This window comes from Agelaius tricolor, unplaced genomic scaffold (genome assembly GCF_023055355.1).
Source record: "Agelaius tricolor isolate 1412-34295 unplaced genomic scaffold, bAgeTri1.0.p SCAF_1, whole genome shotgun sequence".
NCBI lineage: Eukaryota > Metazoa > Chordata > Aves > Passeriformes > Icteridae > Agelaius > Agelaius tricolor.
This window is the reverse complement of record NW_027269261.1, coordinates 84,292,734-84,320,100: the sequence shown is the minus strand read 5'-3', so window position 1 is coordinate 84,320,100 and position 27,367 is coordinate 84,292,734. Positions and strand designations below refer to the sequence as shown.

At 36.9% G+C, this 27,367-nt stretch overlaps 1 protein-coding gene across 1 annotated transcript in view; it reads left to right on the top strand.

Moving 5' to 3' along the window:
- Positions 1 to 27,367, top strand: part of SNTG2 (syntrophin gamma 2) — a 194,580-nt gene that overhangs the window by 125,731 nt on the left and 41,482 nt on the right. The window contains exons 9-11 of the mRNA XM_071448450.1: positions 5,809 to 5,936; positions 14,957 to 15,086; positions 23,470 to 23,508. Of these exons, the coding sequence (XP_071304551.1) occupies positions 5,809 to 5,936; positions 14,957 to 15,086; positions 23,470 to 23,508 (297 nt within the window). The remainder of the gene's footprint in view (positions 1 to 5,808; positions 5,937 to 14,956; positions 15,087 to 23,469; positions 23,509 to 27,367) is intronic.

Sequence of the window (27,367 nt, the reverse complement as noted above, 5' to 3'; positions counted from 1 at the left end):
GAAAATCAACCTGCCAATATATGTATATATACATACATTTCAATCACAGACCAGACTAAAAATTGTAGAGAGACCACATCAAATTCACTCTGAGTTGAATGTTGCTGGGTGTTGTTGCAAGAAATTATGTGACCCTAATTCTCTTTTTTTAGAATAAGTGTAAGACAAATCTATCTATTTGAAAAGTATATTATATTGAAGGCTCTTTTTTGAGTATGCTGAAACATTTTTAGTAATGGAGCTTTGGCAAAACACATTCCAGTTGGCATCAAAAAGATGCATTTCTAATCTAAGAGATTGTCATGAAATCCACTGAAACTTAATGGCCAATGTTTTCAGTTATAGCTTAAGGCAATGAAGCTATGCCAAGCTATTTTAGCATTTCAGAGTTTAAGGCATGTCTGGAAAACACTCTTAGTCATATGATTTCATTTTAGGTAGTCCTGTGAGGAGCAGGGATTTGAGTGATCCTTATGGACCCACTCAACTTGAGATACTCTGTGGTTTTATGTTTCTATAATTTAAACCACAGAGTTGTTTTTACATCATAAAAATATATCAATATATAAATATCAAATATGTTAATGTTGTTACCATTTTCATATACATATTTTACAGAGAGATATTTTATATTCTTTTCAGAAATTCTCAGCAATGTTCACTAAAATGGAAACAGCAAAAATTACTTTGAGAAATAAATAACAGCATCATCATTATCATCTCTTTTTGAACCAGTGTTGACAAAGGCAGTAATCAAGATTAGTCATACCTCTTACATGTGCTCTGTAGAAATATAAATTTATGGATCAGGATCAAGGCTTTAATGATGTACTTTTAAATATTAAATCCTCTAAAGCAGAAAATTGATAAAGTTCAAATTATCAGTAAAAAGTTATATTTTTTCCTAATGGATGTCACACTTGATTCTTATTTCATAAAATGGTATAATTATAGACACATTTAGGTTAGAGAAGACTTCTAAGATCATCAAATCCAACCTGAGCTTAACCAAGAATGACCGAGTCCAACACCAAACCATGTCTCTAGGTGTCCTGTTTATGTATCTTTTAAACATCTCCAAGGACAGTGACTCAATAATTTCCCTGGGAAGCCTGCTCCAATGCTTGATAACCTTTCTGTGAAGAAGTTTTCCCTAATATCCAACCTAAACCTCTCCTGGTGCAACTGTGCAACTGAGGCCATTTCCTCTTGTTCTATCACTTGTTATTTGAGAGAAGAGACCAACCCCTACTTGGCTACAACCTCCTTTCAGGTAGTTGTAGAGAGCAATAAGGACACCCCAGAGCTGCCTTTTCTCCAGCCACTGGCCTTCTTAGTCACCCAGGCACACCCAGGCTCATGTCAACCAGGACATCCTGGTCGTTTTCCACCACTCCAGGGACTCTACTCACAGCTTGTAGCACTGCAGGGGACCATCATGACTCATGTGGAGGATCTGGCACTTTGCCTTGTTGAACCTCATACAATGGATAGAGTCTGTCCAGATCCTTCTGCAGTTCCTTCTACCCTCCAGCAGATAACACTCCCACCCCACTTGGTGTCCTCTGCAAACTGACTGGAAGTACACTTGATCCCCTCCTCCAGATCACCAATAAAGATGTTAAACAATACTGAGCCCTGGGGATCCCAACTTGTGACCAGCTCCCAGCTGGATGTAACTCCATTCACTAGCACTCTCTGGGCCCAGCCACCCAGCCAGATTTTAGCAAGTGATGGGTGCACCTCTCCAAGCCATGGGCTGCCAGCTTTTCCAGGAGAATGCTGTGGGAGGCAGAAACAAAAGCTTTACTGAAGTCCAGGTAGATAACATGCACAGCCTTCCCCATCCACCCAGTCTTGTAATAGAAGATCAGGCTGGTCAAGCAGGACCTGCCTTTCCTAAGCCCATGCTGGCTGTACCTGATCAGCTGGTTGTTCTGCATGTGCCACATGGTAGCACTCAGGATGATTGCTGGTCAAAGTCCCATTCAGCCTGACCTTGGATACTTCCAAAGATGGGGCATCATTTGCCTTTCTGCAAAAGCAGACACTGTAATATGAGATTAAAAATACATTTAAAGCCAAGCTTAATCTTGCTGAATAATGTGACCCTGAGTATTTCTGATTCCAAGTAAATTCACCCAGCTTCAGCCTTCCTGAAGCCCATGTTTAATGAAAAAGCTGTGTCAACTTAAAATAACACTGTGGCTGCTTTCAAGGTAGGGCCCTAGCAGCAGCTGGAAATTAAATTACTAAAGAAGGTTCAGAAAGACTTTCTTCTGATGACATGGTATTTTTCTTGCAGAGATTTAAAATCAATGACAGTTTAAAAGAAAGGTAAAATAACTGAGTTTTCCAAACTCTGCAAATTATATGGCACAAAAAGAGGAAAAAATTGACAGTGTCCAGCCAGCTGGGATCTTTTCCTTTCCTTCCTGTGCTTTTAGTGGAAACTTAATATAGAGAGATGTCTGATTACATCTCCCTGTTAGTAGTGGACTTTCTGGACTTATTCTACCTCTTGGAAGACTTTTTGGTTGCACCATAATGACTAGTTATATAATTGCTTAAGAAAGCCTAAAGCACTTGCCTACAGTGTCATTCATAGGTCAGTGATTGCTAATGGGATTCAGTCAGGCCCTCCTCCATGTCAGCAGTACACAGCTGTCCCAGGTAGGTAGTGATTATGTGTCTTTAAAACTTGATTCTTGCTCACTGTTCTGTCAAAAACAAGGTTTTTGTGTTCAATCCATTTCTTAATGGGCAGGTGTTACAAGCAAATTGGCATTAATTGGCAACATTGTTGGTGACCTCAGCAGAAAACTGAAGGTATGAAATGATCGAGAGCATAAAAGCTGTGATTACAGAGATGAGCTCTATTTTAGTGCTTTGGAGGAATGATGTGAAGAGTTTTCAAGATGAGCAGCAGCAGCTGTTTGGTGGAGGAATGCCTTGAAGGTCAGCCAGCTCACTACATTGGGTCCGACCAAAGAAACATCCAGCCAAAAGCTTGTTCCCAGAAGATGCCCTCAAGAGAATGCAAGAACAGAGGAAATATGTACAGTTATTTCTAGGGAATATTTCCTGCACCTCTGGAGACTTCTGACATAGATGCTTCCGGAACCAGTTTGTTATATAGACTAACACATGCATTCTCTGTTTTTATCCTACGTCTCTTACTGCTAATCAATACCCCTGCTTCTTATGTGAAAATGCCAAGTGAACCACTGTTTCTTAACCCCTTTCTCTGTTATTTATTTTTTTTACATATCTCAGTCATACAATTCCCTCAGCAGTTTCTTTTCCAGACCAATGAATCTTTGTTAATCTAATTGTTAAAAAACAATTCTGTTCAACATCTAAATTTCAAGATCGAAACTTTGAGTTGTAATCACCTGTTCATATCCCATTACAGTGTAGGAAAAGGTAATATTGTTTTTCTTCATGTCCATTGCTATACATTTATCTACCATTTTTTTAGCAGTTCTTTTATCTCTCATTCAGTATATTGAGCTTCTTCCACAGCCCTTTCTCTTGTTTTTTTACTTGCTTCCTTCTCATTTTCTTATTTTTATCCATGTGTTTTGAAGAGAATATATCAACAAGGAGTCTCAGATTGAATTGTTCATAGATTATAGGTTAAATAGAACAAAAGGAGCTGCTGGTTTTATGATAGTATTTTGTTTTGATGCAAGGTCTTAGAGGCATACATATTCCCTGTTTTGTCCTTAAGAAGAAGAAGAGGGGTAATTCCAACTTTATCCTCTACCATAAACTGGTTACTAGAGTATGGCTTCATAAGAAATACATATTTGAAACTTAGACTAGCTTGACCCCTTCATACCCTTTTGCTCTTCTTGGCCATTAATGTTCAGATCATGTAGTAGGGTTTCTGCAGATATAAGTAGTTTGGAACTGTGGGAAAAAAACAAATTACTCCTTCTAGTGTATTTTTCAAATATCAAATCTTTGAAATTGTCTGGAGAAGACCCATTTGCTTTAGGAGTTTTCAGCAGTTTTAACAGTTCAGCATTTTGACATGAATATTTCTATGCTGCAGTTTCATAGCTTTGGGGTTAATAGATTTTTTGACCAAGTGATGTTGGCCAATTTTCCCCTTCAGTTCATTAACCTAATGAATAGCTGTGATGTACATTTTCTAAAATTCTAGCTTTTTCTTGCATTGAGATACTTTTTCTTTATGCTGATACCCTACTGAAGCATTTGATTGAAGTGTAAGGGACTCAAATGGAAATATTAAATTGCCTATGTGACCTACTCTTTTTTTCTTTTTTGCTGCCAAATGCTCTTAAATTACCTAGAATATTACAGAATATTTATCAGGTTGTTCAATAACCTGATAAAAGAAGTAAAAGTAATAGCTCATAAGAAAAATATTTTTATCTTTAAATTGTCTAGATGTATTTTGCATCTTGAGAGTTTAGAGGGTGGGAACAATAGATGATGTTGTTGCAGGAATTTTTGTTTCTTTTTTTTTCTCATTCTTTGATTCAGTGATCATAATCAAGTATTTATATTTGACTGCAACAAGCTACCTTCTGTTTTATTCCTAGACATTTTGGTTTCCACACAGACAATGTTAGATTATGTTGATCCTTTTCAAACTTCAGATTGCATGGGGTTCTATCAATTATTTTAGTTCATGCAGAATTCTGTAATATATGTCAGATTCTTCATTGTGATACCAATAAATACTAATAAAATAACTCCAGAAATTTCATTACAAATTTTTCTTTTACTAGGAAATTATACTTCTGTCATTAAGTCTCAGTCATCCTGTTAGAATTTGAAACTCACTATTTTGATTTATTTAAAGAAGTAAATAGATCAGCCCTTGTTGACTATAAGAAGGGGCTTTAGGGGAGGAAAAAAATCCCAAATCCTTATGAGCAAGAAAAAGAAATAGACAATTCCCAGAATGCTTTTTATTATGTGTAAGTTTTATGGCTTTTGAACACCTGCAGAACAGAACTGAATTTGGGTCATTCTGTGGTTTCTTTGCTTTCATAAATGCTACTCAGTGCTTATTTACAGCTCGTATAAAAATAACTAACTTTCAACTCTGATTTCTACTGGAAAGTTCTCCGCTCAGTGCAGGATAAAAAATTTTGGTTCAGAAAGAGCACAAATGCCTAATTTTGACCTAAATGTGTATGTCTGTAAATCTTTCTCAGCCAACTTTGTGTAAATTTTACTGGTATCTTTATAAAAGAGTGAAATGCTCAACTCTTGCCTTTCCAGTAGAGGCGTTTGAAGAAAGACTTCAAAGATAAAATTTCAAAAGTCATCCATCTATAGTATGATAACACAGGAATTAGAATTTTAAATCTACTCTTAAATTATATAAGAGCACAATGTACAAATAAATGTTCTAGTGTAGTATTTAATTAGGATATTATTTATGTCCTTTTCTCTGATGATAGAAGGATGCAGAAGAGTTATACAGAACAAATTAATTTAAACTAAAAATGTATATTATACTGCATTTAGAATAAAATCATGGCACTTACAACTGAAAGCTCTTTACTTTCTAGTATCACTTATTAATATTAACAAAAATTTAGATGTGTTTAATGTTAAAGTAATATTGAAATTGCACCAAGAGCAAAATACCAAGATGGGTAACATATGGGTGTTCATTTCTCTACCCCACTCTGAGTTTCTTGAATACTTTTATTGTGATGATTATTCACTTCTGAGACAAACAGAGCCAGAGATGCATATTCATGGGTTTTTCACTATATTGTATTATAAGCTCTCCTACTGTTTCTCATTTATTCTGCACAGGCTCCATCATCACCTTCTTCACCCATAGCTAATGAACCAAAATACGAGAAGCGCTGGCTAGACACCTTATCAGTTCCTCTGTCGATGGCTCGAATCTCGAGGTACAAAACCGGAACAGATAAATTAAGGTTTGTAATCTGAAAGGGGAGGCACTGGGTTAGTTAGCTGTACATAGTGTTTTGCTGTGGATTGTTGGCTTTATAAGAATTGAGTGGAGATATGAAATTCTTCTTATTAAAAGCTATGCAGTTCATCTTCTCCTAAGATTAATGGTATTCATGGTGATTACCAAAGATAATGTAAAGCTCCTACAAATACATTTCTATAATCTGTTGTATCTTGGGAATTCAGTTAGCATCAGCAGCTAGCACAAAAGTTAATCCCAGTGTTATGTGAATGAATTTTGAAGCTACTAGATTTCCTTCAGCATACCTAATAGGATACTTCTATATTCCCCAATTCTGATTTGTCAATTAAATCTCCTTTTTCATTATAAATGATAACACAGTGCATAATCATCATGCCTGTTCTATCATGTCATATAGATATGCTTTTATCAGTGTCATTAAGAAAGTCATATTGATGAGATTTTGGCGAAGTACATGGCACAAAATACTGTATTTTTGATCATAGATTTTTTTTGCATCTCAGAGACATAACTAATGGTTCATAAAGTAACTGTGGAATAGGATGTCAGAGGCTATTTAACTGGGCTTCAGGAAATCTAAAAGCAGAAGTGAAGTTTAATAAAGCTTCAATAAATAATATGCTTGAGAAAGTTTTACACATTGCAGAATACATAAGCTTTTTCTGCAAACCATTCTATGGTACAACTGTCTCAAATCTACCAGTAGTTGTAGGCCAAGCAGTCCATAGTTCTCCATATGTATCAGAACAGGAGTTCATTCGCTGTCATTATTTTCCATGGTCTTTATGGGTTGTCCTATTTTTATTTGCCTTTAATACATATTAAGGAGATACTTGGAATCTCTATTGAAGAATCAATATACAGGTCACCTGCTATGAGGAGGTACCAGAAATTCATGTGAAAACCTTTATTGACTTATGCCATATTTTTTACCTCTTTCCTCAAAATGACCTGAAAAGCATTATTTTTCTAGTAGGACAGATATGCTGCTTTAACTTACAGCAATTCATCTTCTAAGGCAGTTGGCAGCTCCTCTCCCAGACTTTGTGTTAAAGCATCACAGGTGAATAATAAATTGTCCAGAAAAGTTTTAGCTTCTTCCACAGACTTTCTTTTAACTCTTAATTCTCTTCAACTTAGTGTCTCATCACTTCTCCACCACTTTCTTCCTCTCTACTTCAACTAACAAGTTCATGCTGTCCAGTATTGTCCACCCTATCACAGACCTCCAACCATTCAAGGCTTAGACATTCAGTGAATTAAGTAAAAAAATCTCAGTGTTCACATTTAGACCTTAACTTATGTTCTAGAATCTGAAGGATAAATTGAAGAGGACAGAACATTTAAACCTCTGACTTCAGTTACCACCCTGACAGTTTGAAGTGCTTTCATTCCTGTGCTGTGTACTTTACACATTAGATGGAGAAATCCCAAGGGATTCCAGTTCCCAGAAGAGTGGCGTGTGAATTTTGAGAATTCTTTGAAGTAAAATGGCTCCAGCTTTGTACTGGGTCTGGCTGAGATGGAGCTCATCTTCTTTATAGTAGTCCATATGGTGCTGTGTTTTGATTTGTGACTAAAGCAATATTAATAACACACCAGTATAGTGGCTGTTGCTGACCAGGGCTTGCACACCATCAAGGCTTTCTCTTTTTCTTGGTCTGTCCTACACAGTAAATAGGCCCAGGGTAGGCAAGAACTTAAGAGGAGGCACAAGCAGGACCAGTGAACCAAACTGACAAAGGAATATTCCATGCTGTGCAGCATCTTTATTCAGCAATAAAAACTGAGCAGAGAGGGCGTGGGGGAAGTGAGACATTTCGTGGAGACTGACAGGACATCATTCTGCTTGTGAGAGACAGTGAGTGGTTGCATTTGCATCACTTGTTTTGTTGTAATTTAGTTAGTTGGTGGTTTTCCCTCTTCTGTTTGTTTATTAAACTTCCTTTATTTCAGTTTATGAGTTTTTTTCTTCTTCAAATCCTCTCTGCTATGCCTCTGGAGAGGGCTGGGGGAGTGAATGGCAGTGTGGATGCTTGGCTGCTGGCCTGAGATCAACCCATCACAGATATGTTTTTTGTGTAAGATTTGAGAAACTTAGTGCTTTCAGTTTTAGTCTTGGAGAGATATATTCTCTTGTGATGTATCTCGCTCCCATATATATTTAGTATATATTCCACTCTACTATTATTAGTGGGAGTTTTATTATTGTTGTATACACTCTGAAGGAATATGAAATAGTGCCATAAAGCCTACTGCCATCCCATAATACTTTACTTCTAGAGTAAGTGCTCCTTGCTTGTTTTGGTGAACCAACAAATCAGCTATATGAGCATTAAAGGGATATTGCCTTGAGGTTAACTGTGGATGAGGCATTTCCCATATTCTTACTAAAAGTGGGATTTCTGTGCCTGAGGGACACCAGACTGCTCTTATTCTGTACTGTGAAATGCATGTATGTATTTTTACTATTACCCAACTCGTATCCTCTTTTTGCATTTCCCCATGTTCATATATGTATAGTGTCCAACATATGTCTTCTGTAATTACTCTCTAAAATTAAATACTTGCTTTGCATGAAATAAAACCTCTGATCATTCTAGATAAAAATCCGGCTTTCAACCACATCTGCCTGTCTTTGTTCCCTTTTACATTGCAGCCATCAGTCTAAAGCCATTGGAGTGAGCCTGAATTCATTCCCCTGAATGGATCACAGATCCTTCTGACTGATTTCCTAATTTTACCATATTTATTTGGAGCCTATTTTCATACATGGGTTGACAGCATGTTTGTTTTTCCTGTACTACATGAGTCCATGAGTCTGTCATAACTTGTGTGTATCCTACATGTTCTTAGGCTATATTATTTCCTTTGTGGATAAACTGTGCAGTTTAAATTCTTCTGTACTTCAGTTGAGTTTTCCAGTAGCTTTGCCCAAAAAAAAGGCATACTTTCAGCATATTCTTGTGTCATGAGATGGCCAAGATCACATCTATCTGTTTGATTCTTATTTGTTGTTCATGTGAAAAGAAAGGCAACTTGCCTCTGGCTTTTCATTTCACTTGACTTTTTATTGTATGTTTCACAGGAAGTCTTTAGACTGTGACTTAATGACAAAGGAATATTTTTTCATATATTTTAAATTCTGTTAACACCATATGTATTAACAGAAACAAGAGAGAATGGGATAGATATTCTCCTTCCATATAAAGGAATGGCTGAAAATACTGCACACTGGGCCTGTGAAATATGTTTATCAATATCACAAAACAAAAGCAAACAAAATTTCCTCTGAATATTTTAAGGAAAGATATGAAACATAGAAGATGTCATTCCTGTTCTCAATGGAAGATTAAACTTTGTATCAATTACAAAATCAGCTTGAATTAGTGTATTTCAAATTCTTGATATGGTTGGAGTCGGTCTGAAGATATTTATATATGTAGCATGCTAATTAGTCTTTTTGATTAGTTAGAAATTCAATAACTTTTTTATTCATTTGCCTTTATTATATAGCACTACTGCTTCTATTATTCTGGACTTCTCACTAATCCATCAATGTAATTTTTCTCTGTAAGAAGTAAGGCAATATAAAGGTAGTGAGAATGCTATTGCTGTGAATACTCTTAATTGCTAGTTGGCAATGGGAACATTTTTTGACTGTTGAGGATTGAATTGGTCAATAAATGTGATGTAAGCTTAACAGAGAAATAATATCAGTAATTTTTTCTCACCCAAAGGAATTTGTGGTTCATATTCTAGTTTGGGGGGGTTTTCTTTTTTAAGATAGAAAAGTAAAGATAGGTAGTTTTTTAGAAGCTGAGGAACACAGTTCATGCACTGTAGTCTTTTTTTGCTATGGAATTGTAATTTGGGGAAATGCAGATATTACTATTTTTAGTCCTTACAGCTGATACTGGTAGTATTGTATAATAATTTTATACAGTGTATTGGCAGGAACTTTGAGTAAAGGTACAATGCCTATAACATCTTGAATATTATGAGTAGAGACTGAAGAAAACATGCTTATTTCGAATATGGGAGACTGAAATAGTGAGTGGAATGAAAGTAATTCACCCCCAGTAGCTATGAGCCCATGTAGCTGTGATGTCAATTACAAAGCAACCTAATTAGATTTAGTGTTATTTTTATGTCATGGTATTCTGACCATTGCAATTACTCCAAAGTATTGTGTATTTTTAATTTTTTTATGTGTTCACTGGTTTCTTAACAGATTTTTTCTGAAGAATGATATTTTCCATTTATCATTTCAGTAAGTTAACAAAATGCCTTTAATTAGATAAATAAGTTGAAAACTAAGAAATTGAATAAACCATTTTAAAAAAATCTTGAAATTAAGCACAATCTCACTGAGTTACACAACTGAATGAACTTTCTCACAGTTTTCTGACACATCAGTTAGAAAATATCTGTAGAAGCATAAATGTCTGTGTTCCTTCAGTTATGTTATTTGGTTGCTATAAGTGTAATGAAAATAAAAGTTACAATACTGGAATCAAAACGTTCCCCCCAAAACCACAAACATAAAGTGCAATCAAGCTTATGTTTTGATATCTTCTGAGCTATGTGATTTCTGTTGATAGTCCAGTTATATGCTCACATTTGAACATTTTGTAAGGTACGAGGTTCTGTGACATTTACAATACAAAATCCCATTACTTCTAACATGACATTTCAAAGAGATTAAGTAATTCAGATTCTTCCTTTTGGAGAATTTCTACTCAGATCTACCCGTAGTCCTTAAAACTTCAGTCTAAGTAGATATTCTAGCAAGAGGGCTGTGTAGTATTATAAACAAGCCACAATACAATGTTGTAACAAAAGCAACAAAAACTAACTCAAACATAAAAAAAATTTTACAAACAGGAGGGAGTACTGATTCAGGACCTGGGAATGTGCAAAGCTGATTAAATCCATCTGTCTGTATCAGCATGGTAGTAAAGATAAAAAAGCTGCAGTCAAGCCTACATCTAGATTTTTGTAGAAATATCTATATTATAAAATACCTATATAAGTCTAAGAGAGATGGTTTCACATGCCACAGATACTAAAAAATAAAAATATATGCTTTGCTGGAATTCTTAGCCTCCAGTAAAAGAAAAGTTCAGCTCTTTCCATTTCAGCTGGCACTGAAAATACTTTTTATCTAAGAAAAGTCTTTGGATTTAACGCCTCTATAGTAGCAAACTGCTTATATGGAAAAATTTCCTTACTAATATCAATCAATAGTACTTGTTTAAATTTATCAATTTCAAGAAGAAAACCTAAAGTGTGCAAATGCTCATCTGTTATTCTGACTGCCATGCTCACAAAGATATAGTTTATTTTATTACAAGAAATTAATGCCATAAACAAACTCCATAAGAGACCAGGAATGCAGATCTATTCATACTTTCACCATGAAAGTGAGATAGAAAGACTGAGTATTGAAAATAGTGACTCATGCTCCTTAGCAGAAATGCTTGAAGGAAACAAATTTACAGATAGGGAGAGAAAACTCAAAGTAAGAAATGTTATGGCAGTGCAACACAAATTTCTAGTATTTAGGAAATGCAAATATTAATTTCTTGCTCTAGTTACAGTAGTCAGTAGCATAACTTCAGTAATAGAAGATGTAGAAATTTCCTCTGTCTGTGTTTTAAAATCATCTTAGGGCCTCAGGGAAAAAAGAAATACAAACCAACAAAGAAAATAAAAACCCTACAGAAACTTTATAGCATCTTGAAACCTTTCAAACTTATTATTTGGTATTAAATGGAAAGCTCCTCCTTGACAGCTAACAGAAGTAGGTGCTTTGTTGTGTCTTTTTTTCTTTTCTCTGTTTTGAGGAAATGGCAGAGAGAAATGCATGTCACTTAAGCCTGTAGGATTTATTTTCTTGTGAGTTCCAGTGCCATCTTGGAGCTTTCTTTGATTGTTTCACTTAAAATAAAAGCCTTAGGATTTATTTTGTTAAGCTTTTATTTTAGTTTGGATATTTGTTTTCACTTGTAGCCTTCTGCACACTATGCTTTTTAGAACACAGTGTGGTACATGGAACAATATCAATATATTATGGGATCTTCAGAGAGAAACTTTTGTAACTGAAAGCAAAAAATAAAGTAAAGTTGATTAAGATTCAGGGCAAAACCACTGTGTTACTACCATGACTGGCATATGTAAACTTTGAAAAGCACTGGCTGTTTTTTATCCTGTGTCATTTACACTGAACTGCTTTCTGATAAAACCACATTCCTGTCAAGGCAGCACAGTGGGGACAGCAGAGCCCCAAAGGTCTCAGTCTTGTGTGCCAGGCAATGTGACCACCACTGGCTCATCAGAAGCCTTGAACCAGCCTGAGCCCTGGATAAAGAATGTCCTGGAGTCAGTGTGCTGGAGCAAGGGAACACGCTCTGCAGCAGGGCTTGGGGACCTTGGCAGACTCCCCACTGAGCAGTAGCCAGCTAGGCACAGGTTCAGTGATGAAGTCCCATGTAAGGGGCTGTGTTAGCAATAACATAGTCAAGGGAAATGGTTGTTATCATCTGTTCTCATCTACTTGCATTCCTGAGGCCACACCTGAGGTAGCTCCCTCTGTGTCCAGTTTTGTTGTTCCTATGGAAAAGATTTGTATTTTAAGCAAGTTAGTGAGGAGGCTGGACTAGAGGACTTGCATGATCCCTCACACCCTATTTGATTCTGTGCAAATATCATGTTAGTGAAGTGTTCTCTAGATGAATATTGAATATTATTAACTGTCTGTAATTGATCACCATATTTTAAAAAGGATAAAGAACAACAGGAATTTTAGTGTAATCCACCCTATCACCAGCACCCCGTTTCAAATGATAAAATATTTGGTAATTTTTATAATAAAAGTTGTTTTTTAAAATTTTGTTGGCCTATTTTGGTTGCCTCAATTGTTAACTGAGGAGTTCCCCTCTGTGATCTTTCATCAGCCACTTAGGTAACTTTGTGCCCCTGGGATAAGGCATTCAGGTCTTTGTGTGTCTGCAGAAGCTGAGTTAGTATCTAGACACCCTGTGGTTCCATGGAGAGCACATCCTATTGCTTGGCTCTCTTAAATGCTCTGGACAGCCCTCTTGCTGTGTAAGGATCCTAACATCTTAGCTTTGATATTTGAATGGGATACCTAAGCTGGGCATTGTGAAGGGCTGCTCCTCACAGCATTACATTAAGTCTGTTTGCAGGCACCAGTGTGTATCAATGCATAATGGCTTACAGATTCTTACTGTCTCAGTGGGATGCTGAGGAGATCATACCATAAGTCATTTTATTACAGCACTGTTGGGATCTTTGTCAGAACCTTAGGAAAAATGAACAATATGTTTGGGAGGTGATTATTTTGCTCAGTTTACTTGAAGGCAATAAAAGGATTTTTTAAAAATCTTTTCTTTCTTTCTGAAGAGGTGAAAGAGATTACTGGAATAAAAGTGACACAGAATTGTGCCACATACATCAAGTTTTAGTAGTTCCCATGATTATTCAATCATGAAAGAAAAATGGACAATTGGCTGATACATATCTAAGTCTTCAGGCCAAGCATGTTAATTTTTGCAACCAGCAGATAGAATGCTTTACAACTCCTTTAAAAGCAAAGCATCTCACATATATCTATTCAGATACATTGTCTTATTTATATTGTGTATAATGGGTAGTCCTTTTCTAGAAAGTATATAGAGTTCAGTATTCATGTTCACCATCAAACTCCCTACAAATGACAAAGGTTAGGTTAATAACTTCTTCCCTAAGTGTCGTGGAATGAATAACTGCACATTAACCACTAGGTGTCATTTTGAATGTTGACATAGATCATCAATTAAGCAGTAGAGGATTTTACCTCATATCAGAGATCCCCAGGACTCTCAGCAACTTCATAGAGCAGTATTCTGATTCAGTAGCTAGCTTTCTTCGAGGTTGGTACCAGAAATGGGTCAATATAGCATATAAGTATAAATATCTAATTTACAAATGTAGAAGGCAGTGGTGATATTCTCCATATTATACACAAAACAAACATATGCAAAATCATTTACCTAATTATAATTGTCTTTCACAGTAGTGTATAACTAAAATCTACCTCTTTTGGCAATCATAGGCATTTAAATAATCTGGTTATCTTTCTGAAGTTTAGTTATTGCAACTATTGTATGTCACTTTTTTTAAATTTAGACCAGTGTACTTTCATGCCACTACTTAATGAGCTTTTGTGGTTCCTATAGGAAAATTTTAAGAGTTAAAAAAGCATATCCCACCAGCATTCAGATGTAGGGGATTTCAAAGGTACATATGCAGTGCCTTACTTACTGCAGATAGTGAGGGAAGGAAAGCATTGGTATTTGCAGAATAAAGTTGCTATAAACACATAAAAGTTGCATTAAAAGTTAACAAAATGCAGTTGCACATTAGCCTGAGTCAATGCTGTTTTGAGAAGACTGTTTAGGGAAAATTTTTGAAAAAGCTTCTAAGAATGTTTTTCAAATTCCTATGACATAAAAGTGCTTGAAGTAAGCATTGCTTTGAATGCTACATAAAAAAGGTTTAGGAATCCAAGAAATGGAAGCTAGGGAAGACAGTGCTTTGAGTCTTTATACATTCCTAGTAAATGAAGCCAAAATGCAATAAATAAAATTGGCATTTTGGTTTAAAAAAACACTATTTTTTTTTTCAAAAAGGCCCAATGCATATTTCCTGAACACACTACCCTAAGTTCAATAAATATGAACATAATATGTATACCCAGGGGAAGTAAATGATCATCAGCACATGTGTATATTGGTACGTAAGAGAAAGAACTTGTATCTGTTACTCTTGGTGCTGCCCTATTATCCTTGGTTTTGTTGCCTTTCTATTGATTGGTAAATAAAACAGTCAAAAACTTGTCAAAAGGCATAAAAATCACTTGAACACTGATAAATATTGGGCAGTTTCAGAAAACTGACATATCTTCCTTTACGGATATATTTCTTCTTACTGCAGATCTAATGCATTTGAAGTGCTGGCACTCGATGGAGTTAGTACTGGGATACTTCAGTTTTATACAGCCCAGGAGAGTGCTGACTGGCTGAGAGCAATGTCTACTAACATCAGTGATTTGACACTTCAAAATGTATGTTACTTTCTGCATATTTTCTTGTTTATGCTATTGTAAAGTTATTTCTAGTTTTCAAAGGGTAAAAAACAATTCACCTTTAAGTACAATATATAAAATGCTTGTGTATGGGGAGGAAAAGGAGAAAGGACAAAACAGGGAGAGGTTGCCTGATCAAAAGCATCAAGAAGTTTTCAAGGCTTGCAGTGTTAGCATAGAACAGAAACCCATAGAAAATCAGATTACATTTATCATTTTAAAGATTTTTAGGTCAAAATATGTATCAGTACTGGTCATTTCACAGACCTTTAGATGTGACGAAATATTTCATTTTCACATTTTTGTAGTTAAACTGTGCTTGAAATTAGCATTTGTTGCTTATTTTTTTTATTTTACCTTAATAAAGTCATGTTCAGCAGCTCTTTGTCAGATTTGTTTATTTTGAAACAAGCATGTGAAAATTCTGTAGCTAGTGAAGAATGATTTACTGAGACTTACTGGAGACAGTAATTTTACATCTCTAAGTTGTCTAAGAGTTGATTTATTTAAGGACACATTATTCCATCTCACTTCCTAGAAGTATAAAGATGCTTATGCTATTTTAAGTTACTCCTGTAAATTAATAAGTAAAAATTGCCTTTGCAAGCAGAAGTATTAACTAATCCCCAGAGAAACAGAAAATAACTATTTGGACAGCACATCTATTATTCCATCAAAGAGCAGCTAAAAACATTGATAAATATGGAATTAACTATGAAGTTAAATAGGGAACTCAATAATGTACAATTTTGAAAGTATATTTGTCTTCATGAAATGATAAAATTCAGTGATGAAAATGCCATAGCACAGCTGTCCCTGAAAAAATTGCCTGTGCAGGTTTTAATCTTTTCTTTGTCTACATGTGCATAGTCTGTTAACTTCTTTCATAAATTATGATTTAGTAGCCTGACTTGTATTTGTGCTTTGTACTCTAAATGAGCTGTTGCTTAGGTCTCCAGATTATATTGTGAAGAATTTGTATTAAATTTCAACATAAATCTTTAAGTCTGTTGGTTAAAACAGACATAAAATTTAATTTGTTTTCCTATTCTTCAAAAGCTACATGAATCACATTTGATCATAATAGTTCATTTATTCCATTAATTCTTTTAAAATATTCAATTCCTTAAGCAATCTCTTTGTCAAAATCAGACCTTTTTGCTTATGACGTGTTCTTTTTAAATACTATTTAGTGACTCACATAATGTACAGGGTATTATTATGTAATAATTCTAAGAAAATGTATGGTAATATTTCTAGAGAAATTCCAATTCATAGTTACTAAGCCTTTTTTTTTTCTTTCTAGAGAAATTCACTGAATAAAAGCCATTCCAATGATATAAGTGAATAAGAATAAAAATAAATGCAGGCAGCTTTTGTTAGTCATAGGGTGCTAGTCAGTTTTTTCCAAAGGACTATGTGCAGTAATTATGTGTCCTGACACAGTATCTTCACTGTGCTGTGGCCTGTCAGCAGCAATATTTTATTATGAACTGAGGACTTTCTTAGTCTTCTCCACTATCTATTACTAGTGAACTCTGTCAACAAAGTAGTGCATCTGGTGTTCATATAGCTGGCAGTTCCCAGGAAGGGCCTGAGAAACAACAGTCATGATGAATGTTCATGTTTTGTGTTCTTAGTGAGTTACTAAGCAAACTCATATAAGTTCATATGAGAAGAATGTAAACTTTTTTGCTTGGACAGTGGCTTTCCAGGTTTTGTCAGGCATGCAGCCTGTGGTACAACTGGAAAGGTCAGGCCAGAGCATTTATTTAATTATTGATCATCAGAAGAGGAGATGCAGTAGTCAGTGAGAATCCCTTTTGTTGCAAACTATTTTTAAGACAGTGATTGAGAGGCTGGAGTACAGCAGAAGGCTGGACAGCTCTCTGCCTCTGAGCAGACAGAAAACACACACCACCCTCCACAGTGCTTAGGACAGGCCTTTGAATCCAGCTTCTTGAAAGTCCATTTGGAATCCTTTTGGTTACCTTAGTCTTATAATTTCAAAAAATGATTCTTTTCTTATCATACCTCTGACACTGACATTGGGGAATGTATCTGTCATTCCTTCAGAGCTTCTTCCTGTCTCTGCACTTCTCCACTCCTGTAGAGTGTCTCCCCATTCTCCAGGACCAAAGATAATCACTACTCATTCAGAAATTATTTCAGAGAGTTCCTTATCTGGTTATGGGTTATTTTAATGAGTACTTGCTGACTCAAAGTTCAGTTGCTTCTCCAAATAGTTAAACTATTGATTTCCTATTCTGTCCCACACCATCATCTCAGTATGGAAATTAATTACTAGATACATGGTCAAAATGGACTTTTTTGCTAACACTGTTGGCATAATGTCAGCATCCTTACCTGAGCTATTATGAGGTTTTTAAGCAATACTTACCATTATTCATGTTTTACTTCCACACATTTTTACATTTTGTTCTTCTGGTACTTGTTTCATGACTTTAGCAACTTTTCTTGTACCTTAGTCATTCTTACTTAAACTGTGCTTATTTGTGTTACTCTTATCTACGTTTTTTACCCTACATATTTGCATGATGTTTTAAATAATTTCTTTTAGAATTTTAGTTCTTAAAGAGCTCCTAATAGGGATTTTTTGTACAGTGCACCAAATCTTTCCTGTATCACTTTACCCTAATATACTTTTTTTTTATTATTTTACCCTAATAAAGTCATGTTCAGCAGCTCTTTGTCAGATCTCCTGCTGATGCCAGGAGACAGTCCTAGTGTAGGTAGTGCAAAAATAGCTCTGCCACAATGTGACACTTCTGCTAATGTCAGACTACTCTTTTGAAGTACTACTGAAACATCTAACATCTATACAAAGGCAAGCTCTCTGGGGATCAAGTGTATAGGAGGAATCATCTTTCAACAGTGGAGATGTGAGAACTTGTCACTGCATAGGAGTGCTGTCCCTGTACATATTTAGAGACTGTTACTTGGTAGATGAGAAATAATGACTCTGGTACCAGCCTGGACTTAATTCTTAGATGAGAGAGGAGCACAAGGAATGCTGCAATGTGGAGAAAAATGTAAGTGTCTTTTCAGCCCTCATTGCTGATACATGCGTTGTATGCTTAGCTCAGAAAATTTCCTAGTTACAGTCAGCTTTACAAGCAACATGCATTTCTGAGGACCCTTGCCCCAAATTATTTATCTCTCTGTACATATTCTGTTTTTGTCACATCCTTTTCTACCAGCATGAAACTACCCTATCATCTTCCCTTGTGATTCAATCCTCATTTTCAATATTCTCAAAGCTTTTTGCATTTATCCTTGGCAGAAATAAATGCAGGTGAATCAGCACCTCAGATTTATTTCTTCATACACCTCTTTTCTTGCAGAAGGAGGTGCCATTGAAAAAACTGAGAGAAGAGGAGTAACAGAAACTGGCAGTGAATCTTCCATGATTAAACAAAAGCACAGGAAATAAATTATTCTGCCTGTGCTTCTCACTGCTCCTGTTCTTAATTTCTTCAGCTGAAGGGTTCTTTGTAGGCTGAAGTGACAGTGCTGTAATGGCTATGACTTTCTAGGAGAAAGGTCTTTGGGATAATTTATATTTCTCTCTCTGTTTTTCACCATTCAGATTGACAGCTATAAGATATATGCAGGTTTTCTCATGGATCTTAATTATTGTCTTTGAAATATAGCACTGAGCATAATTTCAGTCATAATCAGTAGAAGCACCTAAAGGTAATGCTGTCAGTTCATTTACATTATAGAGATTTGTTTCTTATATATAAAAATTTCTCAAGGTTTAGTGTTTTTTCACAGTAAATTTTATTGGTGTTATTGTTTAAAAAAATTGTAAATAAATGAGTGGGTCATAAGCAGGTCAGAGAACAAGTTATGATGCTCTTGTTCCACTTAAAACATTATTTATGATTTTTATAAATCATTCCAGCAGTTTCATTGGAGGATGGTAGAAACTTAAAATTTGATATTAAAGTGGGGTTATTAATCCAGATCACATTTATGCCCATGACATCTTTTTAATTGTATATGTCATAGTCTGTAAACCTTCTCTTTTATTTCTTCATGTAAACACGTATCTGGGGATATTTTGTGTTGCAGTTGTGTGAAATGTCTGTTGTAATAGGGAGAGACTTATGAAATATGAGCTTTAAACATACATTAAGAAAAAAGAAAGAAGATTGAGGAGGTCTTGTTTTCTTTACACAGCAGATTGTGGGGTACATATAGATGGAAACAAAATCCTTGTGTGTAGGAAGCAGTATACAAATTTGACTGACTCAATGATTATACAAACAGTTCTATTCCCAGGGTGAGAATGCATAATATTTCTTCACTGCTGCTTTTTTGTTGTTTTAAATGCAAAATTTCCAGTTGAAAGTACCACAGTTCAAACTGTAGAGGTTGTAAAGGGTAGTCAGTAGGGATAGGACACACATCCCCTAAACTTGGCCAAGCAATAAGCAGTCACAGAGGATACTAATACAGCTAGGAAAAAATAGGTGCCTGTCAAGATCCTTCACTGTTTTCTTGAAAGAGAATAAAGGTATATGTGAAATAAATCCCAGCCTGGGAGGCATTTAGATTTAGGTAAATGGTTCTGAATAATTTTAGTTCCTGCCCTGTATGTATCCATTTAGAACAGAGCACAGGAATTGCAATTTGCTTAATAGTTCCTTTTCCAAGTAGCCTGCAGTCTTTGCAAACCCAGGTTTTTTGTTTTAGTTCCCCTGCTGTGTCCAGCTCACATTTCTATACAGCAGTGCTAGCAAGGTAAATGTATCCCATTTGTATTCCTGCCTGTCTGCACCAGCTGTGGAGGCATGTGAAGGGCACACGTGGTGCCAGGTGAAGTGAAGAGTTCGTACTTCTCAGCCCTGTGACACTGGGATGCAGTATGATATAGAAGCAGATCTTTTTCTTCTCCCCACAGCAACATCAGGGCTGCAGCCATCCTGCTTGGAATAGGGAATGAGTTGCCTGTGCAGTGAAAAACTGTGGAGTCCAAAGCATTCTTCCCTTTTATCCTTTCCAATAGGATGCTGGGCTGGTTATTAGGGTGCTCTCCAAAATATTCTACCTGCTTGGTGCAGAAAACCTTCATAGCCAGTCTGACACACTTACTTGCAATGGTTTGTGCTATAGTAATCTTATTGAATATGGTTTTGGACACCTGAAAGGAAATTATATTTTCTGTGTGTCTAACATGGCTTTTCTGTAGTTACTTTGTGTATGTATTTGTGTCTGAGGCACAGGAGAAAGGTTGGTCTTGACTATGGGCAGGATGTATCAGCATTTCTACTGACATTGAAGTATTCCAGGTGACTTTTCATTATGTCCTGCGCAACTCTTCTAGCAGGATTAAGCCCACCACCAAAGCAGACTGGTGACTGCTTCCTTCTGCAACACTGGCCATTTCACCAATTTGTTTTAACCAAGTTACAGAGTGAGGTTCTTGAGTTCCAGCTGGTTTGTTACTGAGGGGCCCCATGGAGGACTCTTCTCCCAGCCAGTGCTCCAGGGCCAGCTCCAGAACAGTGCAGCCCTGCAGTTGTGCCGGGCTCAGGAAGGCACACACACCTGGTGCATGACCTGCCAGGAGCCTTGCTGGGGCCACTCTGTCCAGTCAGCAGCCAAATTCCAGTTCCATGTTCCTGATTGCACCCTGCCTGTGCTAAGCAGGGGGTGCCAGCCCTGCAGTCTGTGACCCACTGCTGTTGTGGTAGTCCCTGCTCCTCCTCTAGGGTGGCCAGGAGCTGTTAGGGCCACTTCAAGACCCTGGCAGGATCTCCCAACACACAGCCCAAAGTGACAGCCAGGCCTGGCAGATGCCCCTGGCTCTCAGCAGCTTGGCCACCTCTACCTCAGACCCTCAGTCACCCCCAGCTGTCTGACCTGCCAGCACATCTGCACCATTTAACTGCACAGTTCAGTTCCAAAGGGCTGAAAAAGTGAGTGTGTGAGAGGGAGAAGAAACCCTGATGGCCTATGATGGGTTAGGACTGACTAGAGAGCTCCTACAGCCCTGAGCATTGCTATCACCCTCTGTCCATACAGTCAAGACTCCTATTGTCATCCTACCCCTCCACATTGCCTTTTTCCTAAGGTCATTTTGTTAATGATCATAGATACTTGACTCAATGACTTGTTATTGTCCTCAGTTAGGTGCAAGAGTGTGTGTGTATGTGTGTGTGTGTATAAATCCAAACACATCCTGAGGCCTGTGTCATTACCATGACACAAAGTCTGTCGGCCCATGCAGGTGTACTGGGTCTGGCTGGGATGGGGGGAGCCCTCTTTGTAGCAGTAGGTGCTGTGTTTTGTATTTGTGGCTAGAACAGCATTAATAACACACCAGTATTTTGATTGGTGCTGAACAGTACTTGCATGGAATGAAGGCTTTGCCTTTTTCTCTCTGACACACCCCACCCACCTCAGTAGAGGATGGAACAAGGAATTAGGAAGGGACATGGATGGGTTAGCTGACCAAAAGGGACACGGATGGTTTCGCTGACTGAAAGTAGGAAAAGAGATATTCTGTTGTGGTATGAAGCAATATCCTGTTTCACCTTTGCCAGTCCCTCAGGTGTGCCAACCTCTCCCTTCCCCTCCCCCTTGCCCCCTTGCTAACTGCTGTCCATCAATCTTAACATTCCAGCAAGGGCGTCGTCTGGTTGGTGCAGTTCAAAAGATGCTTCTCAGCCCTGGGGTCATTGGCCAGTCTAGGTGTCATTGTCCCCTGGTCATTGGCCAGTCTAGATGTCATTGCCCCCCTTCCACCTGGTTGGTGGCTCACCTACCCCTTCCCCTCCCCTTTCCCCAGGCTTAAAAAGACACGAGACCATGCAGTCGGGATTCTGTTGGAGCTGTTACCAAGATTCAGTGATGTGTGACCATGGAATAAAACTCTGGATTAACCCTCCAGCAGAATCCATCTCCTTTTCCTCTTCACCTCACCTGAAGCCTTTCCATTAGAAGTAAAAACTGAATTCCTGCTTGCCTGGACTTCTTCCAAGTGCCAGCTGCAGCATCCAGCCAGCCAGGGGTGTCTCTGAGGTGAAAACACCACAGTTGCTGCCTCTGGTCAAGCAGCAAGGGCCAGAAGAGCCCAGGCACGTTCCACCCAGTAATATTGGGATCATATTCCAATATTATTCCACACCATTGTGCCCAGCAATTGAAATGACATCATGGAGAAAAGAAGTGTGGGTTTGTCTTCCAAGGTGGCTGTTGCTTGAAGCCTCCTTGTAGGAGGCAGAGAGTGATTGCATTCACATCACTTGAATTTTTCTTGTTTCTTTCACTTAAGCTCTGTTCATCTTGACTCAGAAGTTTTCTTCCTTTTGCTTTTCCTATTCTCCCACCCTTGCTGCTGGTAGGGAGGAGGGAGTGAGCAGCTATGTGGATGCTCAGCTACTGGCCAGAGCCAACCCACCATAGCAGTCAATGGCATCACCATATTAACATGAGTTACATCCACAGATTTGATCTTACAAATCTTGTGTGCCCAGGATACAAACAATAGCCCTGGAATTCTTCTGCTCATTTCCTATGGCAATTGGAGTTTTCCCTGTTCACAGGTGTAGGGTTTTGGTCTTCCATCACAAACCTTTCATTTCTAATAAAACAAGCATTTTGACAACAAGGTCCTTTGGAAGTACTCATCAACTCTAGGACAGTTTTCAGCTTTCTCCTAGCTTGTAGGGAAGTCTGGTTTTACACTCTAATATATTTCTTTCTAAATTCTTATATACACTTAATAAAATTGCACTTTAAAAAATGTTATACTTTAAAGTATTTGTCTACTATATATGTCAGTATTTGTCCACTACTCATATGTGCAAACTATGACCACCAGAGAAAAATCAAAATGATCAAAACTCTTCATTGCCTAAACAAAGAGAAAAAACTTTGTCTTGAAGAGTAAACTAACAGGAAAGCCCATGCAATTTTCATTTCATCTGTAAATACATCTTACACTCTATGGTCACAAGCACTTAATTGCAGACATCATTTAAGAATCTGCTTAAGCAATTGTTTAACGGAGACCTAAGTGAAATGTCTACAGTACAGTACATTATTTTCGCTCAGACTGGCAAAGATAAATTCATAAATGCAAATCTTTATGTGGTATTTAAGGAAAACTTTATGATTAAAAGCTTTTGTCTTTCAAGTCCTTGGTTTTGCAAATTCGCTATAATAATAAAAATCTACTATTTAAGCACTGAATGATAAAATTTCTTACAAATATAATTTGGAAGTATTGATATAGTATTCAATAAGTAAGTCAATCAAGTCTAATTCTATCAGAGAAACTCTTCAGCATACCAATAACTCTATGTGTTCTTCCCTCTCTCTTTCATAGATGAAAATGGCAAATAAATGCTGTTCTCCCTCTGACCAGGTAAGATTTCCATTATATTATCCAATTTTTTTAATTTGTGTGATTACATTGTTGGAAAATTTGTAGAGCTTGCATATACACATCTAGTCAGTTTTAAAACTGCCTAGTGGATGGACTGCAAGATCAGTGATGGGAAAGCAAAGTCCCTCCCACTGTAAGATCAGACTTGTGATCACTTCAGGAACCTGAACATGCTTCAGTCTATGGGACCTGATGAGATTTATGCATCCTGGAGTCCTAAGAGAATTGGCTGATGTAGTTGCCAAGCCATTCTCCATGATGTTTGCAAAGCCATAGAAGTCAGGTGAAGCCCCTGGTGAGAAGTAGAGAGGAAACCTTGCACCCACTTTTAAAACTGATAGAAAGGAGGAACCCAGGAACTACTGACCTGTCAGCCTCATCCACGTTCCTGGGAAGATCAAGGAACAGATCCTCCTAGAAGTTGTGATAAGGCACTTGAAGGGCAGGGAGGACTTGGGGAGCAGAAAGCCAACTGTGTCCTGGGCTGCATCAAAAGTAGAGTGGCCAGCAGGTCAGGGCAGGTGATTCTGCCCCTCTGCTCTGCTCTTGTGAGACCCCTCTACCTCTGCATCCAGCCCTGAGGGCTCTCAAAATAAGAAGGGCATGGACCAGCTCTAACAGATCCAGAGGAGGGCCACAAAGATAATCAGAGGGATGGAACACCACTCCTGTGAGGAGAGACTGGGGGAGCTGGGGCTGTTCAGCCTGGAGAAGGGAAGGCTCCAGCATGACCTTATTGAAGCCTTTCAGTACCTAAAGGGGGCCTGTAAGAATGACTGGGACAAACTTTTAGCAGAACATATTGTAATAGGACAAGAGGTGCTAATTTTAAACTGAAAGAGCGTTAATTTAGTTTAGCCATAAAAAAGAAGTTTTTCTTACATTAAGGGCAGTAAAGCACTGGCAAAAGTTGCCCAGAGAGGTGATACATGCCCCATCTGTGGAAACTTTCAAGGTCAAGTTAGTGGAGCTCTGAGCCATCTGATCTATTTGAAGATGTGCCAGCTTTTTGCAGTGGGGTTGACCTCCATTACATTTAAAACTCCCTTCCAACCCAAACTATTCTATAATTCTGTGATTTAATTGCTCTCTTTGTCATGGCTTTTAATTATTAATTAAAATAATATGAAAACCAGGTGATTATGAATGCCAGGGGAAAAGGTATTGGATTTGGATATCTTTTATTGGATTTACTGTCTACTGCAAGTGCTTTAGTAACTATTCAAAGTTTTTTCCTTATCAGTTTGGGCACACATAATGAGTTCAGTTGAAAAAAAGAAGACATACTCTCCCTCAATTTTCAAAAAATTTTGGAGACAGTCATACAACTACATACATATCACTAGATACATAATTTGATTTCCTAAATTAATAGGCTAGTCTCCATAAACTGCCTAAATAATCAGTGCAGAAATGTATTCTGTTCTAGAGAGCTGTTCAAGTGTGAAACTTGGTATCTATGCTTTAAATCATCCTTTAGAGGAGTCACTTTTGCTAATCTTGACTTGCCTCAGCCTACCATCTAAAGTAGTTGCCTAAAGTTAGGGAGTACAAATCTATCTCACTTTTTCCATTCCAAGTATGAAATGAAGGACAATTAGGACCTTAATTTCAGGAGTTGAAAATTTAAGGTACAACTGACAGCAACAAACATTGGATTGTTCTCTGCCAAAAAGTGAGAAAAAAATGTTTATGATGAATTTGGGCAGATCAAGTAAACAAAACTAGAAAACATAAAAATATTAAAGGAGCAGTTGTGATCAACTCAGACTTTATATGTCCTATTAAAATTTGCTTTAAAAACAATCAAAATGTGAATTTTAGATATATATATATATATCACAAAGGCATCATATAAAATTTGGTAATGATAACTGAAAGCAGAAGAGAACCTTTTCTGACCTAGATTAATGGAGCCTATTAGTGTCAGTTACATAATATTTGTACAGACCCATATTAAGGCAATTGATTTAAAATTTAGAGAAAGTATAACCTTAAGAGATTGGAGGTCACTTGAAGAACTGCCTTGAAGTAAAATTTTTGATAGCTGCAAATTTATCTTTCCTTTTGAGCATGGACATTCCTGAAGAATTAAACAGGTCCTTAGAGTTTCATTACTGTGTTGCCTGCGGTGAGTTTTCTTCATTGCTTTTAGAGTCCAACTTAATCTTTCATAAAGAAAGAAGGTTGGATGTGGATAGATTCATTCAGATTCTGGTTTTCATAGGCCATTAAAAAACTAGGAATCAAGGTTATCAAGAATGTAAAAAATTATTTTGTTAAACCTGGCTTTCTTCTTTGTCTTTTATATTGCCTCTGACTTTTTTTTTTTTTTTTTTTTTTTTTTTTTTTGTGAACTGAATCTCCAGGAACATAATGAATTCTGTACACATTTAAATAAAGAAAAAGGGAAAGGACTAATATATTGGTTCTTGGGTCTAAACCAGCTATATTTATGGGTCTCTTTGACAAAAGATGTCAAACAAATATGGTGTGATTCTTAGCCTGTGCAGGGCCATAATTTAGACTTTGATGATCCTTGTGAATCCCTTCCAGCTCAGAATATTCTATGACTCACTGATTCTATGACTTTGCTCTGTGTCTATGACCCAAAGTTAGAGGTGTTAGGCAAGGTAGTAGAAGTTGTTATTATTGATATATTTATATTGTTAAACATATCAATTTATATTGACAGTACCAGGTTATGAAGTTAATTAGTCTGGCTACTTCCACACTTTTAAATTCCTTTTTCCCACCAAAGTAGGTTGTTTGCATTTAAACTGCCTATTGGAAATTATTTCCACCAAAGCTAAAATCCCAGACTATCTGTGGAAATTGTTTGCGAGTTCTAGTTATACTAGGACATGTCATGATAGTTACTCCAAGTCAAGGACTACAAATTTTAAGAAATGTGCAGGGATTACACAAATTTGAAAGGCATTTAATAAATAGCACTGATGAAGCTCTGGTTCTAAGTGTCTGTGTAACCTGTGTCAATGATGAAGCACACAGCATCTAAGCCTCATAACTTTTGATTTTGCTTGATGTCCTTTATTATAATACTCTAGAGATTTGAAAGCACTTGATTCTTTGTTAAATTTGGAACTCAATTTTCAAAAATACATGCTGCTGGATTGCTTTTTAATTTTTATGAAAGTAAATTAGCCAATTCTCTCTTTGTACAGATAAAAATACTTGCAATGTTTTTTGGCTTGTTTGCTGGATAGTTTTTTATGTTTTAAAGACCTAAACTTTTATCATTATTATTTCAGGGGATTTGTGTCTGCCAAGTGACATATCTAAACATTAGGAAAGGGCAAACATTATGGTCGCTAATGGAATAAAGGAGAAATTGGAAATTAAATACTACTCAATTTGACTTCAATCCCTGTAAATAAATTTGAAATAAATAAACAAAATACCTGTGTGGAGCAGGAAGATGAAAAATGACTGCCTTGAAGGATTTTTCAATAACAAATCATGACAACCAATCTAATTTTCTCTTGTGAACATGTAACACAGCCTGTGGATATGTGACAGGAGGTGGCTGCAACATATCTTGATTCCAGCAAGGTTTTTGACAACTTCTGGCATTAAAATATTTTAAACAAGTATTATATGGATTTAGTTGTACAGATTTTGTTGTATAATCCAATATTAGGTATGTATGGTTCACTTTCCAAACTGACATATTGACTAGAAATGCTGAAGAGGTGACCCAGATCCAGTTCCCTTGAATACTGCCTTTATGGTGCATTAGCAAAAATAAGCCTACTAATTTTGCAGACATTAAGCTTTAAAACACCATGTTAAACATATGAATGATCTTGCCAAATTG